This window comes from Populus euphratica, unplaced genomic scaffold (assembly GCF_000495115.2).
Source record: "Populus euphratica unplaced genomic scaffold, PopEup_1.0 scaffold2.1, whole genome shotgun sequence".
Taxonomy (NCBI): domain Eukaryota; kingdom Viridiplantae; phylum Streptophyta; class Magnoliopsida; order Malpighiales; family Salicaceae; genus Populus; species Populus euphratica.
Genome location: NW_011499846.1, coordinates 4,340,073 through 4,357,562, shown reverse-complemented (window position 1 = coordinate 4,357,562; position 17,490 = coordinate 4,340,073). Strand labels below are relative to the sequence as shown.

The 17,490-nt window shown below is 33.0% G+C and overlaps 2 protein-coding genes across 2 annotated transcripts; both read right to left on the bottom strand.

The window, feature by feature from the left end:
* Positions 1 to 22: 22 nt before the first annotated feature.
* On the bottom strand, positions 23 to 5,265 carry LOC105133323 (P-loop containing nucleoside triphosphate hydrolases superfamily protein). The gene is made up of 7 exons (XM_011037271.1): positions 4,858 to 5,265; positions 4,395 to 4,519; positions 3,563 to 3,713; positions 2,310 to 2,420; positions 1,342 to 1,480; positions 1,131 to 1,246; positions 23 to 742 (listed from the first exon to the last, which is right to left on the bottom strand). The coding sequence occupies exons 1-7, from the start codon at positions 5,113 to 5,115 to the stop codon at positions 566 to 568; spliced, it is 1,077 nt and encodes a 358-aa protein (XP_011035573.1). The 5' UTR covers positions 5,116 to 5,265; the 3' UTR covers positions 23 to 565.
* A 4,645-nt stretch (positions 5,266 to 9,910) lies between these two features.
* On the bottom strand, positions 9,911 to 16,700 carry LOC105133280 (SPX domain-containing membrane protein At4g22990-like). Its single transcript, XM_011037216.1, has 11 exons — positions 16,453 to 16,700; positions 14,581 to 14,655; positions 14,343 to 14,463; positions 13,735 to 14,046; positions 13,491 to 13,595; positions 12,603 to 13,057; positions 11,966 to 12,264; positions 11,459 to 11,643; positions 11,086 to 11,276; positions 10,491 to 10,624; positions 9,911 to 10,277 (listed from the first exon to the last, which is right to left on the bottom strand). Exons 2-11 carry the CDS (start codon positions 14,631 to 14,633, stop codon positions 10,039 to 10,041), a joined length of 2,094 nt encoding a protein of 697 aa, XP_011035518.1. The 5' UTR covers positions 14,634 to 14,655; positions 16,453 to 16,700; the 3' UTR covers positions 9,911 to 10,038.
* Positions 16,701 to 17,490: the final 790 nt, after the last annotated feature.

Genomic DNA, 17,490 nt, shown 5'->3' with positions numbered 1-17,490 from the left:
GAGAGAAGAAACCTAACGAGGATGAACAGGCTCACTTGAAATACAAACCACGCCTAGTGCTAATTAATGACAGTTTGGTCATCGAAGTATGCAGCAGCTAATTTAGCATCTCATCTCTGAACATGAAGATCGAAAGAAGTTGAGCCACCTACCTTCAACTCTCCCCTTTGTATGACCAGCCTAACAGGAAAAGTATGAAACCAAATTTACATTGTCGTTGTTTTCTTTCATCAAGCTTGAAACTTTGAATTACAGATTATTTTGGTGCATAAGAAATGGGATCCCTAAGATTTCTACCAAACTAGTCTGCGTTTTCCTTTTCTTCATTATCATCCATCATTTTATCCCAAGCAGCTCAGCAGACGCGACTAGCCAGGTTTCCTGAATTACACTCACTGTAGTAAGGTAAGGGTACAAAAAGAAATAAGTTGTTAAATCATTGATGTGCCCAAAACATCATACAGAGCTTCAATAAAGCATCGACTCTCCATCCCATCAGCCCAAAATGACCTGACTGGACGCAATCTAATTGATAACTCTGGCAAAATGGTTGGCCATGCGGAGTTTAAACCTTTTGCTTTCCTTTGCGATGTCTGTCTAGCTCTGCTTCAGTATCTTCCAACTGCAGCTTTAGGGTGGATATCCTTCGTTCTACATCTTCCACAGTGCCTCTGCTGGTGGAAGGTTGATATGGTGATATGAAGTTTCTTGAAAAAGCTTTTAGAGATTCAACTCCAGTGACCTATTAAGTCAGATCTAGCTAATCAAATGGATGATTAACTTATAAAATATATTAAAAAAGTTACCACCGAGGCAAGAAGCCAAACGAAAGACAGAACATTCACTCCTCAATCTCCAGAATACAAAAACTAATATAGAAACAAATTCGATTTCATGGAAAATAAGCTACTTTTGGGAAAAATTCGCATATTTGCTCATCCTAAAATATATAAAAGGTAATAAAAAAATATAAGAACACATTAGCTAACTTGTTTTAAAGCCAGTTTAACTTGCTTGCTTTAAGAACATGAAAAAAAGAAAAAAAAAAGGAGCTGCCAAGCAAGCTCTGCAAATTATGGAAAATAGAAGTTCATTGGCAAGTCCTAAAGGTTATGGCATAAGTAGTTTACCTCTTGTGGCAACAATGGAAGTTTTGTAATGTTGAAGTCATCATACAACATATAGAACTGATCAAGGTACTTCTTTTGCATCCGCATTCTTGCTTTGAGTAATTTGGATTCGACATCTAGAATAAAAACACCAACCAACAATGGTTAACTAGCATTTATCTAAGAAAGAATATGAAAACCATAATGAGGTGGTAAGGGACGTTGATAACACCTTCTTCATCATAAAGGACTTGATTAATGATAATATTATGTGTATCAATCTCAACTTTGGCAAGCTCCTGAACCAGTCTCTCAGTTTCATAAAGGGAGAGGAACTCGGGAATGCAAACACAAACAAAGGTTGTCAAGTCCTGGAAGCAGGAAACACAAGTGCATAAAGTAAGATGAAAAAAAAATACAAAAGTGATAAAGAAACTGGAATGTTCAACAAGAAAACAAAAACACCATCTATATAGTGAAAATTTTCAGTGAGAATACAGCCCATCAAGAATATTTGCAAGTCATAGCTTCCAGACTTGAAAATCTACAGTATCTTATGTTATCAGCATTAAAAGCAAGAGAAACCAAACACCAGAAACAGCGGTGGAACTAGAAAATTTTAAATGGGGTGCGATCATAAAAACTACAAGGTTGGAGAGCAACTATTTTATTTTTGGAGGGGTTGAATGCATAACTATTATGAAAATTTTGAAAATTTAAGGATCAAAATTAAAATATTTTAAACTTTTGGGGTGCGATGTCCCCCTCAAAGCATGCTGTAGTTCCGTCCCTGACCAGAAATTACTCAATTAGATGGCCATGTTAAAGATAGTTATACCCTCTAACTATATGCAAGGCAACCATGATGTGATACAGCAGACACTTAGTCTTCCATCCAATTTAACAGCACTAAACTGCCATATGCCAATAATTACAATGATACCAGACAATAAGGAGAGAGAATGACAATAATGACAAGAACATCCTAAACCCAATAATTTTTTATTACCATTACTTCAGACACCTTCATCAATTATCTACCAGAGCCCTAAAGCAATAATGAGTTAGTGGAAGTCTTTCAATCCTCTAAATAAAAGCAGGTATAAATATACAATCAAACAAAAAACCTCAGCAACTGAAACATAGCATAATTAACAATTAAATGTACACAAACACAATCACACAGATGGAAGATCTTACTGGGTCTTTGAATTGCTTATTGACTTTCTCAATCACATCTTTCATGCTTTCAAGCCTTCCCAAGATGGCATCCTCGCCAAATTCATCATCAAGGCCAAATAGACGAGTCATCTGCCATAAAAATTCCAAGACTTAGCAATTGTACATCATTGTATTTTTAATAATTGAAAGTGACAAGAGAATTAATGATACAAAGGTGTGAAACTTAATATCAATCAACTGCATGGGAAAGGGAAATCCTGTAATCAGAGGCTAAAATTTATTCTCAGACATCAATGGTCAAAATGGAAAGAGCAACACACTACACTTCTTCCAAATGACAAGTAGCTATAGTGACAGAAGACTGCTGACAGAATCACAAAATCTAAAGCAAGAGGAACTGTAAATCCTATTATATCTTTTCTTCTTCTTCTTCTTCTTCTTCCTTTCTCAGATAACTAAACCTAGTATTTCTGGATTCAGCTCTTTAATCAAAAGCTTCAACATTCAAATACCAGGAAGAGAATAATGGAGAAGAGGAAAGAGCATAACCTACCATTGCCATCTGAGGCCATTCCTATAGCTGGCCCACCGATCATGGATGGTTCAGTATATTTTTGGTCGCACCATTCATGCCTAATGTATGAACAGTTACCAGGGGAATGAAAGGACAGCAACAAACGAGAAATGAACATGCAGTCATGCACAGGCCAAAGGCTCAAATATTGAACTGGCACATTGGAGATTGAATGTTCGTTCCACCACCCAACTCAAACATTACATAAAAGCTGAAGGGTACAGAAGCAATTATACTTTCATGCTATGGTGGCAGTGAGGAAAGGAGCACTGAAAATAAACAATGCCCTGGGGATACAAAACTGTAAAATAAGTAAGCAACTAGGAAACCCAAACAACAAAGGATCATCATAAATTGCATAGATAAAAAATTTCCAAAATAGAACATGACACGTTAGAGTGCAACATATTTTTCTCTCCTAGCCATTAAGCTAAGGGAAACAGATGTTGGAAGGAAAGGAAACACAGCTCTTCAATTCTTAGAACATGCTAAAATAGGAATGGAAAAAAAAAAGCAGTTAAACCAGGCATCTGAACAGTTTGAAATAAATTATTACATATGCATCACCTGGCAAGAAAAGAGACAAATAAACTTTAGTAAATAGCTGTTTCCACTTTCATATAGTCAAAGACAAACAAAAAATGTGACCTGCCACTTGAATTAAAAAGCTAATACTTGATAACAACGAAAGAAATACCTGACTAATTAGGCCGCCAAATTTACTTTTCAAAGACATCACCTTTTGAAGCCCCTTCTCCAAAGTTGAAGGAAGTTGTAATAGCCGGAGTGTATGACCAGTTGGAGCTGTATCGAATACAATACAGGAATAACCCATTGTTTGTACCAGCCTGCAAAACAAATAAGTTGAGCAGCAAGCATTAGATTCTTGATAATTGAAAACATTAAGTTGATACTACTTTGTCAAGCAAAGGCTGCAAAGAGAGTAATCACCCTTTGTCACCCAGCAAACCCTTTGGCAAGGGCAGGGATAATATATCAGTGTTGGTAAGGCAGAAAAATGCTCCGCATTCAACAATGCAATGTATTCACTTACATTTTAAACAAAACTATAAGAAACTAAATTTTGTAAAAGACCATCTCTAGAACTTGCTCAAAACTTTCTGATCAAAGATTCAAATGATAGAAACAAATAAATAACACCAACAAACTGAAAATGTGCCGCAGAACTCAAATAACATGCAGGAAGCCTAGTTTTTTAGAATGAGTACTCAACTCAACTATAGCTTGCAGAAAAATAAATTCACTTAAAATTAACTCCTGAACAGTGCTTGTAATTGAAACAAAAGAACATTCCTGAAACTAATAACACAATAAATCTCAATTTTTTTCAGTTTTGCAAACTCTGAAGAAACCCCAGAACAATCCTCAATAAATAAAAAGAAAATAAGCATAAAATTCCCACCCCGGAAGTCAATCAAACATCAAGCCACAAGATCATAATGATCACTGAACCAGTAATGCACCTCAACATTGCAAAATAGTCAAGACGATGGAAAAATAGTTCTTACTTCAACATCTCGGCGAAACTCATGGCCTCATCAATCCCAGGAATTGCATTCGAAAGCTCGGAAAACAAAGAATCCATTCCTTCGTTTCCTCCAATATCGTCGTTTTCAACATTAGGATCCACCTCCTGCAAAAAGCAGCATTGCCCAAACAATGCCACGATTAGATACTGAAACGCAATATAACAACTTCCCAATTCAATTAACAAGATAAAAAATAAAAACTCAAAATCCAACCTCTTCAAAGACAGCTTCTTTAAAAATAAAAGAATCAAAGAACAAAACCTTACCAAATTCTACAAGGATATTTCACACAACAAAAGCTCAATTTCTGAGCTCTTCAGAAACCAAACATAAAAAATTAAAAAAGAACTAAATTCATCAACTACTCATCTTCAAATCCAAAAAGAAAAGAAAAATCCTTTCAAACCCCCAATAACGAAACCAAAAAAGATCCAAACTTTACCATAGCATATAGATTGCTGAACCCATTAACCAAAGTAGGAGTCTTTGTAAATCGTTGTTGAAACACATCACTAAGATTATGAGCTGGATCAGTAGATATGATTAAAACAGAAGATCTGACTTGAGCCAAGAGAATTGAAAGGATCGAACTGCATGTCGTTTTGCCCACACCACCTTTGCCTCCAACAAAAACCCACTTGAGTGTGTCTTGTTCTAGTATGTTCCTTACAGTTCCTTCTGGTATGTCTGCTGATGACATGTTTTTACCGTGTTATCGTTCTTTGTGGGTGGATGTCTGTTTTGTTTTGTTTTTTGCTTCAGTTTTGGGTTTTCTTTTTTCTCTTTCTAAGCAGACATCAAATCGAAGCAGTAGCACCGTACTGTTTAAGGATCTTTTGTTAAATTTTACGCGCGCATAATATATATATATATATATAGAGAGAGAGTACAGTGCATCGTGGGCCCAGCCATGGTGTTTTCTCGGGCTATCACAAATGAGTTTTCCGATTACGATACGATTCCAAAGCACAAATACTTGGTAACAGTTAATTATGAACAATGAATTACATTTTTCCTGCATCACAAAGTCTCTTTTTTTAAAAAAAAAAAACAAGTCAAAATCAGGTTATTTATGTTGAAATTATTAGATTTATGAAAATTTTATTTTTTATAATCTTATTCTTGTAGTTAATGAAAAAACACACAAACTACATTATAACTGAAAATGGATATTAAAATTAAATTTGATAGTAGATAAAGAATTTTTTTAAAAACATATTTAAATATTAAAAATAACAAATCTTAAAATTCAAGATATTTAGATAATAGAATTGATGTATTAAATAATTAATTGATTTCTTAATTTAAGCAATTCAATTTAATTGTTTAGTCAAAATTTAATAACTAAATATAAAAAACATAAAATTTTGATAATTCATAATTAATAACAGGTGATGTATTAAATAGTGTATAATAAATAAAATAACTAATGATTATTATAATAATTAAAGATTCTATAAGTTGGGTAAACTCATGTTAGTAAAATAAATTTACTTCCAATATAATTATAATTATGTTGCTAAATAATTTAATTACTTACATCATCATTAATAATAAAATAAATCTTTAAACAATGTTATTAATGATATTAAGCATGTTTAATATATAAAATGATTCATCTAAATTTAATTCAAGTTAGATTTTATGTAAAACTAAACAAAAATTAATTTAATTAAATTTGATTAATTTAATAAATAAATTCAAGATCCAGTTAAATTAGTCAAAACTTGAATGAAATTTTACTTTTTCAAAATTAACCTTTGTTTTTTAAAAAATCTTAAATTAACTCACTTAACCTTCAACTTAAATTTTTAAATCGATTATAAATTGAATTTTATAATTATTACTTAAAGCAAACAACTAAAAGGAGTGGTGCGCGCATATATATATATATCTGTGTTTATTTTTTAATTTTATTTTTTTATTAAAAAATAAATTTTATAATTTATTATAATTTATTTTTTATATAATTTATTTAGTCTCATAACTTTTATAATAAATTTAACATGTTAAATCAAAATAATTTTCCTCAAGTGATATAAAGCCTCAATCCTAGCTCATTTAAGGAGGTCATTACTAAGTAATTTTGATTTTGTTTTTTAATAAAATTATAGCTCTTTTTTTTCACATCAGCATGCTTTTGTTTTGGTGTGATTTATATGATTTTTTAAAAAATCATTTGATTAGTTTCTCATGCATGTTATTTTTATTATTTTGTAATTAAATATAAAAATAAATTTTAAATAATAAAGTTATTAGACAATAACTTCATAAATCAAGTTATATGTTTGATAAATTAACTTGATTTGACTTGAATCAATATAAAATATCATCATTTCAATATTAAAATTAAAAAAAAAACATTACCTTCATTTTGTTAGGATTAAATAAGTTTTTGAATAGTTTGTTGGAGTCGCATTTGGACTTATTTGGTAGAGATGATCATTTTAAGTTCGGTTTGGTTTATATAAAAAAAAGTAATCAAACCAAAATTAAAAAATGGTTCAAACCGATCGATTTCAGTTCAGTTCAGTTTTTTAGGACAAAAATCGATTCAAACCGGTTTGGCTCAATTTTTTCTGTTTGACTCAATTTTAGCTCGGTTTTTTTCTGGTTTGGTTTCGGTTTGGTTTTTTTAGTTTTAGACTTATAAAATCAAAACTAAACCAAACCAAACTGGTCAATTTTTTTAAAATTTTAATTAATTTTTTTCACGGTTTGATTTTTTTAGTTATTTTTTTCAATTTTCTTAGCTTAATCTATTTTTCAGTTTTTTTTTTACTTATCCTTATTATTTGTTTGATCAATTCATGTAATATCAACTCAAAAAATGTTTAATTTGCAATATGTGTTAGGCAAGAACTTGAAAAATAGGTTCTCCAAGTTAATGTAAGATCAACTCAAAAAATGTTTAATTTGCAATATGTGTTAGGCAAGAACTTGAAAAATAGGTTCTCCAAGTTAATGTAAGATCAACTCAAAAAATGTTTAATTTGCAATATGTGTTAGGCAAGAACTTGAAAAATAGGTTCTCCAAGTTAATGTAAGATCAACTCAAAAAATGTTTAATTTGCAATATGTGTTAGGCAAGAACTTGAAAAATGGGTTCTCCAAGTTAATTAAGTGGACGACCAGGTTTGATAACACTATTAAAAAAATACCCTACACACAAGTAATATATTATTTTTATATTATTGATATATTCGCATTAGAATTATATAAAAAATAATAATTTAAACTTACTTTTATTATCTAATTTTGTCTAAAAAAATATTTGATAAAAAAGTATGATAAAAAGGGAATGCATTAACAAGATAAAATGATTTTAATTTGAGGGACATATTTCTTATTTTGGTTTAAAAGCATCCAAAATTTGTTTGATTTTTGTTCGGGTTGTTTTTTTATATTAAGTAAAGGACATACAACAAAAAAATAATATTTTTTGAGGATGAAAAAACTTAATAAATAATAGAGGAATTATACTACCATATTATTTTATTTCAATAAAATAAACTATTGCTGTTGTTAAAAAAAATAAGGGATATAAATAAATGAGAATAATTGAACAGCTCCTGTGACAGGATATTGTTAAAAAAATATTTATATTTATTTTTGCATATAATTATTGATTTTTTAAAAACATGGCTCAAATTTTCACCTCACAATTAAAATATTTCTTGATGAGAAAAAAATAACAACACTTGCAATTACATATTCTATTTTTCTCTAAAAATTATCTTAATTCAACCTGCGGCTAAGTGTGGGTAGATTGACTAGAACATCGTCTGGAGGAAATGGAGGGCTTTTGGATTTGTAGCAGCACTGTTTAAGCAACTGCCAATCTATGCTTTTACCATGTAAATACATGCTTTTTCCTCTTTGGGATTTTCGCTAGCCATTGCTGCCCTTTTTAAAATCTGGTTCAATCATCAACTTCATAACAAACATCTGCGCATCTTCTTCTCTCTTTTCCAGATGACATTTGCATCGTTTCTTTGTTGCAGGATCTCTGACCTTGAACCCTTTAAACCATTGCTTAAAGATGTCTGCAACAAGACTGAACAAAACACTTGCAGAGAAAAATTAGCAATCCCCCCTGCATTTTCACCCTTTTTTTACAGCAAACTTCATGGCTTTGTTTGGCCAAACATTGTTGATCTTTAGACACTCTGACTTCTGCTCTTTTGCTTGACAATTGCCTCTACTCTTTGTACCAAAAATCCACAGCCCTTTTGCATTGGTTTCCTTCTTAACGCATCTTTGTATGCTGCATATTTTGTTTCTGATTTATATTAATAGATTGCTTAGATATAAATTCGTTAATTTATTAAAAGGTCACTCGTAACGCAGTGCGGATGAACTATCTGATATATGTCTAAAAGATTTGGGGTGTCAACTCATCTTCTTCACTATTTATGTTTTTTTACTGTTAATCCATGTTATTTATGAACATAGTAAGTTGACTAGATTATATTAGAATAATTTTTAAATAATTTAATTTTAATCTTAGACTAAATAAAAAGTTCAGTTGAAAGGTTTCAAAAATTAATTAATCCATTAAGTTGTGTTTAATAACAATTTTTATCACCTAAACAATTTTTTTCCTTCTTCAAGAACTAGCATAAAACTAAGATATAAAACGCTATTGCCTTCCTAACTTCTATTTAATTGTCATAAAAATGCCAAAACCAACCTGAACAAACCATCCTCCCATGGTTACTTGTCCGGCATGACGAATGTCGAGAAGATCTGTTAGCAGCTTCCTCAGGGATTCGTAAATGTTGTCCCGTTCAAGAAAGTGATCGTCCAGGATCTTAGCTTCACTCGGCCAACAATAACTCAGAGCTTGAAATTTCAAGCAGAGATTTAGCATTCAAATTAAACTCTCATACATATTTGTCCCTGAAATTTCCGAAGTGTGAAGAGTAGGGGCTGAGATTTTCAACCTTATCTCCTCTCAATCCCAAAAAAATTTCACCGTTTTTTTCAGATTCCTATTACCAAGAATCAGTTCACGGATCCCACATTCCCACTAAAATCGTATAAATCTTAACAAAGGACCTACCTCTGATACACCACTGATCACGTCATTATCCAACCGAGTATTTCCCTTTGATAAACTCTTGGACGAGTCCAAGGAAATCACGCCAAATGGCTTAACAACACATCTTGATGTTTTCAATTACGTGAGAGCTTTTTATCGACGTATATTTGCTGTGGCAATGTGTAGTAACCATCCTCATATGTACTCACATCAGAATAACACAAATAATCCATGCTAAAGAACTAGCTAGTGTTGGCAACTCTAAAATCCATAACTAATGCATGAATGGTGGATATTCTGTCATATTTGGAAACATAAGTTATTGACAGTTTGTGATGGAAATGAACTGCTTAAATCTTAAGAAATCAAGTTGTAAAAGTAAAATGATGAAAAATCACGGTTCTGTGCAGCTTGGTTGTCAAGAAACCATAACAAACTAATATAATATAGATACCTCCACCAAGCATTGAATGCTCAGAGGCTTAAGAAACCATAACAAACTGCATTTGGCATTTGATTGTCAAGAAAGTTCATATTATTATGTTGTGTTACATGTGCCCATGAGAGAGTGGAAGAGATTCAGTAGAGAGAGTTGTAGGTGAAGCAGGTGGCAATAATGGAGGATAGACAGATGAAGAGTGAAGGAACCAAGGTGACATTCAAGAGCCTATTCTCTCCCAGGTACCCAGACAAAGTTATTGTTCCATCTGCGATTACTCGAGCCAAGGTCCCAGCTTCTGTTGAAAGCAACCCTCCATTATATGTCCCACGAGAAAGCCTCGATGACATGACCCGAGATAGAAGTGATAAATTCACACCTGGATATCACCAAACAGTGGTATCTTGAATCATTTGAAGCAAACTTAAGAAAGTGTTATCCAAATGTAAAGTGGACAGGTCAAGCATATGAAATAGTAACATTTCAAAAGGAAAAGAAAGAAGTCAACCAAAAGGTCAGTGGTAGCTATCCTTTGCTCCTAACAAGAAGCATAGACAACATCCGATGTCTTTTCCATTCTAGTTACAATTACCTTCAAGGACTTCAGCGGATACGAATGTGATAAATGCTGCGCCGACATATTGAGGCACTGTATAAGGGATCAGTACTTGGAAGCTTAGGAGTATACCTATCAACACCATAATTTCAGATGCCAGTAGAACTTGCCTGCAACCAGGTTATCAAATTTATGAATGATATGTTAGCGCAAATAGAATGAATTTTGCAGGAAATTTTGCATCCTGTATCACCGACAAGCATAGTGCCTTATGCATTATCTTGTGACAGGATGACTTGAAATTATTATATTCACGTGTTCTCATCTGTACATCACATATGATATTTTGAGTTTTTAGTAGAAAAAGAGACAGACCAGAGCCAAAGCCAGTTCACATCATTAAACAATCAGCTCTTGGATCTTTAATTGAACCAGTTCTATTCTAATTCTATACAACGCGTACGGTATATAGAGGATTGTCAGCAAAGACTGAAGTATATGAATCCGTGCAAAATGTCTCATCTAACTCGATTTCTTTTATATTTCTTTTATCTTTTTTTTTCTTTATACTGATGGAGTAGACAACATAAGATCATAAAGAGTGGACCTTTTCCACTTTTGAAGGGTTTACCTCTCTTCAAACATGTTGCTGATGTAGTTTCCAACAATCACATTCACAGGAAGCACTGTTAGCCCCAGAAATGCAAGAAAAAATGCTACACTCGTGGTTGACCAGATAAAGTAATGTTCGGTGACGACACTTGATTCAGCAACCAAAATCTCCATTGCATATTTCAGCATAAAATAAATAAATAATTGAACCTGGCAAGTGATGGCAGGATTCACACAAATCTGAGACTTTCGATAACAAAGAATAGAAAACAATAATGCTACCTTAACTGTTATGATTATATTTCCTCCATAAACGTTACTAAGGGTTAGAATCGTAGAATAATCATTATGATCTCTTATGTTAATAGTCAAATAAGACAAAGAAATAGAACCTTCACAGATGGTGTAAGTAATCGATATGCTGACACAATTGAAGTGACAGGTTTATGGTTTTCATCAGAATCTTCTTCACCATCATCGAATTCTTGGTCAACATTGTTATCTTGAAGCTTAGCTTCTGAATTCAAAAGCAATGGTTGGGTAAAATCAATTTTTACATCATCTTGTACTGGGAGCCCTGCAGTATAAAATATCAAGTTCTTAGCTGCATTGCTGAGGTAAGCATAAGATTTTAGACATCGAAAATGTTGGTAAGCTCCTAGGGCCTAGAGTGCGCTTTTCAAACGAAACACACGCACCAAACTAACGCAAGAAGGATTGTTTTACTGAATATAGTAGATAAACACTTGGTAGATCAAAGTGCAGATCAATGGAAAAAAAGGTGGCAATGTCCCCAAGTGGCAATGAAACAAATAAGATATACCCCTGGAATGAAAATTAGAGGTGGACTAAATCATAAAAATATGTAATGATTAGAAAATTGAATTTTGTTGACAAACCAGTGTAAGATTCCCGTGGAGAAAGCTTGTTATTCTCCCGAGGAGGCTCTCTAAAAGAAACCCACAGCCAAAGTAGATAGACAAGCCATGAAAGAGCCATTACCCAGCCAGGTAATGTGTCTTGGTTAAATGTAAGTTTGTATATCTTAAAATTGGTTTGAAATAAGCAAGCAAGAGCTGGACCGCATGCCATTCCTAGTGCACTTGCACTGACAAAGCCTGCTGAAGCTTTCAGTCGCAATTTGAGCGGCACACAATCACTGATGTAACGTCTGTTAACAGCTCTTGCCGAACCTAACCTGAAATGATGACCCCATCGCCTCATTGGTTAAATTGATAGATCGACATAAATGAATCATTTTGAATGTAACAAGCAGCGTGTGACTTTCCTTTACACTAACACTAAAAAACTGCTAAAAAGCGGAACTTGCAGTAATATTTCACATTCTGATGTAGAACTTGTGAGGTATAGAAGGCACTAGAGAAAATATTTGTTAGAAAGAAAATTTAATTTAAATAAAAACTTTTACATTACAATACCTGAACTGTTTGAATATGTTTATTGCTAAGTGCAACACAGAAACTTGACCCCTGTTCACTTGACTGCCTAAACAATGCAAGGATCGAAATTACTCACCCACAGAAAAGTCGACCGATCAGAAGGACCGGTATGGAATTAAGGTCATAAGCCAGTGCATATAAGGTGTTTCCCACAAGAAGAACGATGCTACTAAACACAAGTGGCCTCAGATATGACCTATTTGACCATGCACTGAAGTATACTGAAGAGAACACCTGCGCAACAGCCATCGATCCAATAATGACACCACAAACAGTTGCTGCTGCTCCCAGGTGTAGGGAGTAGTTATCTGCTGTTGGGACGATAATATATGTGTTGACCATATATAGAAATGTATTCACCAAGTTCAAGAGAAGTGACATGAAATGATATCTCTGCTCAGCAAGATGGTCTTCAGATGGAGTTGGTGACTCGTCTTGAAAAATAAACGCATGCTTTCCCAAAAACTCTAGAAAATTTGTTGAGTTTGATAACCTGTTTACCGCTTCTTTAATAGAATCAATGACAGGATCCTGCAAAATTATCATAAATGCCAATTCAATATGTGCAAATTACATTCTGAATCAATAACAAGACCGACTCTATAACATGCTTAATTGACATCTGAAATGCTGCAGTGATACAGGGAAATTAGGAAAGTCCTGGCCAGCAACCAAGAGAAGTTGAAAAATGTATTCGATGTCAAATCTGTTACCTTCTGATTAGGTGTTGATCATCTTCAAAGTCAAATAAATTACATTATATCTTAAGCAAGATGTGCTAAATTGTTTGGAGCTGAGCTAATTTCTCTTGATTGATATAAATCTTTTTGCCTCTCCACACCAAAAATTATCAGATGCCATTCAATAAAGTATGGTCATAAAGTCCCAGGAAAATAAAACATGGTGTTAAGAAATATTAAAAGAGAGCAATACTATTGCATTTAGTATGGATATGAGAGAAAACCGGGTGGGATAATGCAGGCTGGTCATATATCGATATGTAGTTGCCCTCTTGATCTTGAAGATCTGCAAGATTGCGTGATATAGCTCCAACAACAGCCCCAACACCCTGCAAATTCAACTATTCCATATCAAGCACCAAAATAACGCAAAGATGTAACTAACGTCGCAAGCAAAACAAATTTCCAGAGGAATTGATCGACTCAAGACTTGTTGATGGACTTTTTGATTTCATTTGGGCTTCTCACCACATGCTTGAAGACCTGCCGCAGCTGAGAATAAGGATGGTTTGCTCGGGTTTTCACATAGTAATCAGTGAACCTATAGCCAAAGCGCTTATCAAATTTCTTCAGAATCTTTCGCAAACCAATAGCATTGATCTCAACAAAAAACAGAAGCCTTAAGAGATCCTGCCCTACTACCCTGTAAGCTTCTCGTAGTTCAGATATTTTAGATCCATCTGACTGCTCCACCAGAGCGTCATGCTGTTCTCCAAGAATTGACAATCTGCTTGCTAGCAGTCCTTTTTGTTCCAGCATAAACATGACAATCTTCTCAATCTGAAATTGTTAAAAAGTAGGCAGAAAAAATGAAATTTAGCCTCAAACAGTCTTAAGGGAATGATTGATAGCACTTGCAAATGAAAATCAGTCATCATTATCAATTATCCATGGATAAACTAATTCTAACTGAAATTCCCATGCGAGAAACGCTGTATAAGTCTGAAAAATACTTTTTTGGAGCACTTAAAAGTATGCCTTCATCATTCATTGACAAACAACTGAAGTCAAGAAAGCTTTTCCAACGCGCATATGACACTAGATACAATGTTAAAGCATAAGATCAGAGGAAAAACCTGATTATCAAGCATTATTGAGAAGTCCTTGAGAACATTTTGTTGATTGTCTGCTCCAACTTGAATTTGCTGTGAATATCTGTTGACTTTCTTCTTCAACAACTTATAATTAATATAGTATCTGAAGAATAATTTTCAGATTGTAAGCACAGTAATACTATCATAGTGACCTTAATAAGCAGCATGATACATTTCAGAGCAAGTCAAAATTTTCTGCTTCAAATCATAAAACACATACCGTTGCCATTCTTCAATTTGGTTCTGTCTCAACTTCTTTCCAAATGCAACCATCTTTCAAGACAAAGTCAATGCACTGCAAATTAAACCATCAGCAACCCATAACAAATAAGACAGTAGAGCAATGTTCAATAATAATAATAATAAAAAAAAAAAACACTTAAACATAGGCACATTTCTTTTTTTCTTTCTTAATTGTGAGAGTATTAATTCTCGGATAAATTCCGTGAGTTGAAAACAAGAACCCACAAATTTAAATGGATAGAAAGGATACATGTATAGTAACAATTATTAACAAGTTCACGTACTTAAGATAAATATTTTTAATTATTTTCTAATCAATTAAAAAAATCAAATAAGTGAGGCATGTTCAAGAAATAATAATCTAAATATTCTTGATTATTTTCTAATCAATAATAGAAAAAAATTATTTTAATTATTTAATCGAAGGAGATCTAATTAACATTTCATATAATTTGTTTTATTCATTTTTATTATCTCTATAAATTGCATATATTTAATTCAAGAATATATCATGATTATTTCTTTAACATGCCTTTATATATATAACATGCTCCTATATATATATATATATATATATATATATATATATCAATTTAAACCCATTACTTACATGTTATTATATATCACTTAACTTGTTTTTGGAAATTAAAATAAATGGAGAGTTGAAACGAAGAAAGGAAATTTTGAATTGAATTGGAAGAGCGGGGACATAATTAAATCAATAGAGAAAGAGGAGAGACTGCCTGCGTGTCAAGGGATGAAAGCGGCGCGAAATTTGTAATATCGTTGGGAGGAACGGTTAGCCGGACAAGGCACGTGATTTCCTTTCTTCAAATCATGGAAGGAAGTGATTCTTTTTTATTTCACACGCTTTCATTGGAGAGTTAAAGAATTTTTATTATCAAAATACTAGTATTCTTTTTATAAAAAAATATTTTCAAGCAAAAGAAATGGGAGCTAGGAACTGCGAAGGAATACGCACGTCTTTTCGATCCTTTTAAAATTTTTTATTTACTTGTGTACATGTGTGTGGTTAAGAGAGGGAAAAGAGGGGGGAAAATAATTGTATTATTGAAGGATATAAAAAATAATAATTAATTAATTATGTGCATTAAGGATAACCCAAAGTACAAATGTCTCTAACAGTACTGATCATCACTTGTCTATAGTCCGAGCATCTATTTTCTATGCAAATTAGCAATAAAATTAGATTCCGCTTGATGAGGCTGGAAAAAATTCGATCTAGTTAATTAACCACTAATTGAATTATATTTAATGTCATGCGAATTAATTAATTATTATTTTTCATACCCTTCATTAATGCAATTATTTTTTTCTCTTTTCCCTATACACACACACACAGTCACACATACACAAACACATAGTAATATATTAAATATAATTTAATGAGTATTTATTTTTGCATTACAACTTGCTTTTTAATTATTTTATTTTGCTAAAAAAGACATCAAATTGATGTTTTTGAAAAGTTAATGCAATGAATGTAAACGTGACTGTTCCTATTCCTAGCAATCTTATCATCACAATATTACGAATTATAAACACGACATCATCAGGAGATGGTACGTATTGTAGTGCTACTTCTGTGAAAAAAGCACTAGATTTAATTAATTCAAATCGATTTGATAAACGCATGTGTTTGTGTGATTAAATAGAAAATTCACATTAAAAATCTGAAACTCCACTGTCTAGTACCCCTAATTAAGTGAAAATCTCTGGGTATGTTGGGAATTCTATACAAGCATGATTTCAAAGCATGTGAGAGAATGAAAATGTAGAAAAGGTGCATGGACATGCATCAAAGCACTAAAAAGCAGTAAGAACTTACAGCCTGAGCAGGTGGAGGTGAAGAGTGCGGGATGTTTTCGAAGATTTTGGCACCTGAAAACTGGATACCAAACCTGTAGCCTTCCACCCAATTTGAAGCTCTTACCGAAGGAGCAGGAGAGTGCACGAAGGAAGGAGTGAGTATGGCAATCGTGCCCTTACATGGAGTAATATTGGCAGGCACGAACAAAAAAACAAAGAGAATAGGGCAAGCATTGCCATGACCACACAAGCTACAGGCGGCATATTGTCATTTTGGCTTTTAGAGCAATGAACGGTCATAAAAGGCTTAATAAAATAATTAATGCTCGAACTATAATCATAATTACCTAATGACTATTTGCAATAAAGTAGTAAAAATCACACTGCCTTTTGTAAAGTGTTGCTGCCTGTTTGGATGTTACTGATCATGAAAGAGTCAGCTATCACAAGTGTTCCTTTTTCATTATGATCATGGCATATATTCCTTGGAAAAGAACTAAACCATGCCCTAAATTTGTTGTAAAGAATGGTCCTATAAACAGTTTAATCTGCCAAATGAGCGACACTTTGCTAACAAAAAAAAAAGGTTGGCCTAGCTTTGTATGATTGTGAAAGGTTATAGTTTGTGCAACATACAAATCTTGATCAGCTTGCATGTCTAATGGCACACAAGATTCGGCGCTTATTTGCTATGGACAGGAAGCATTGATGGCTCGTTTTGGTGTCTTCTCTTCTGGACATTCGCAAGTTTCTTGTCCTGTTCATATGGTCCACAAGATACTGTTGAATATTCTACTTTAATTTGCCCTGCATGGCCAAATGAATATACTACACTTATCTCTCTTTTTTGGGTTTCTTCCTGTATCTTTTTCCCCATTGTGTAGGATAGCATTGATGTACATCTTGTCTGCCGTGAACCCTAATCTTAGTTGTATAAAATTTGACAACGAAAATATAATAGGTTTAGAATTTGTTTTGGCTAGCCTAAAAACCTTGTAGGGTTATAATTATTTTTAATTCTTTATATATATATATATATATATATATATATATATAT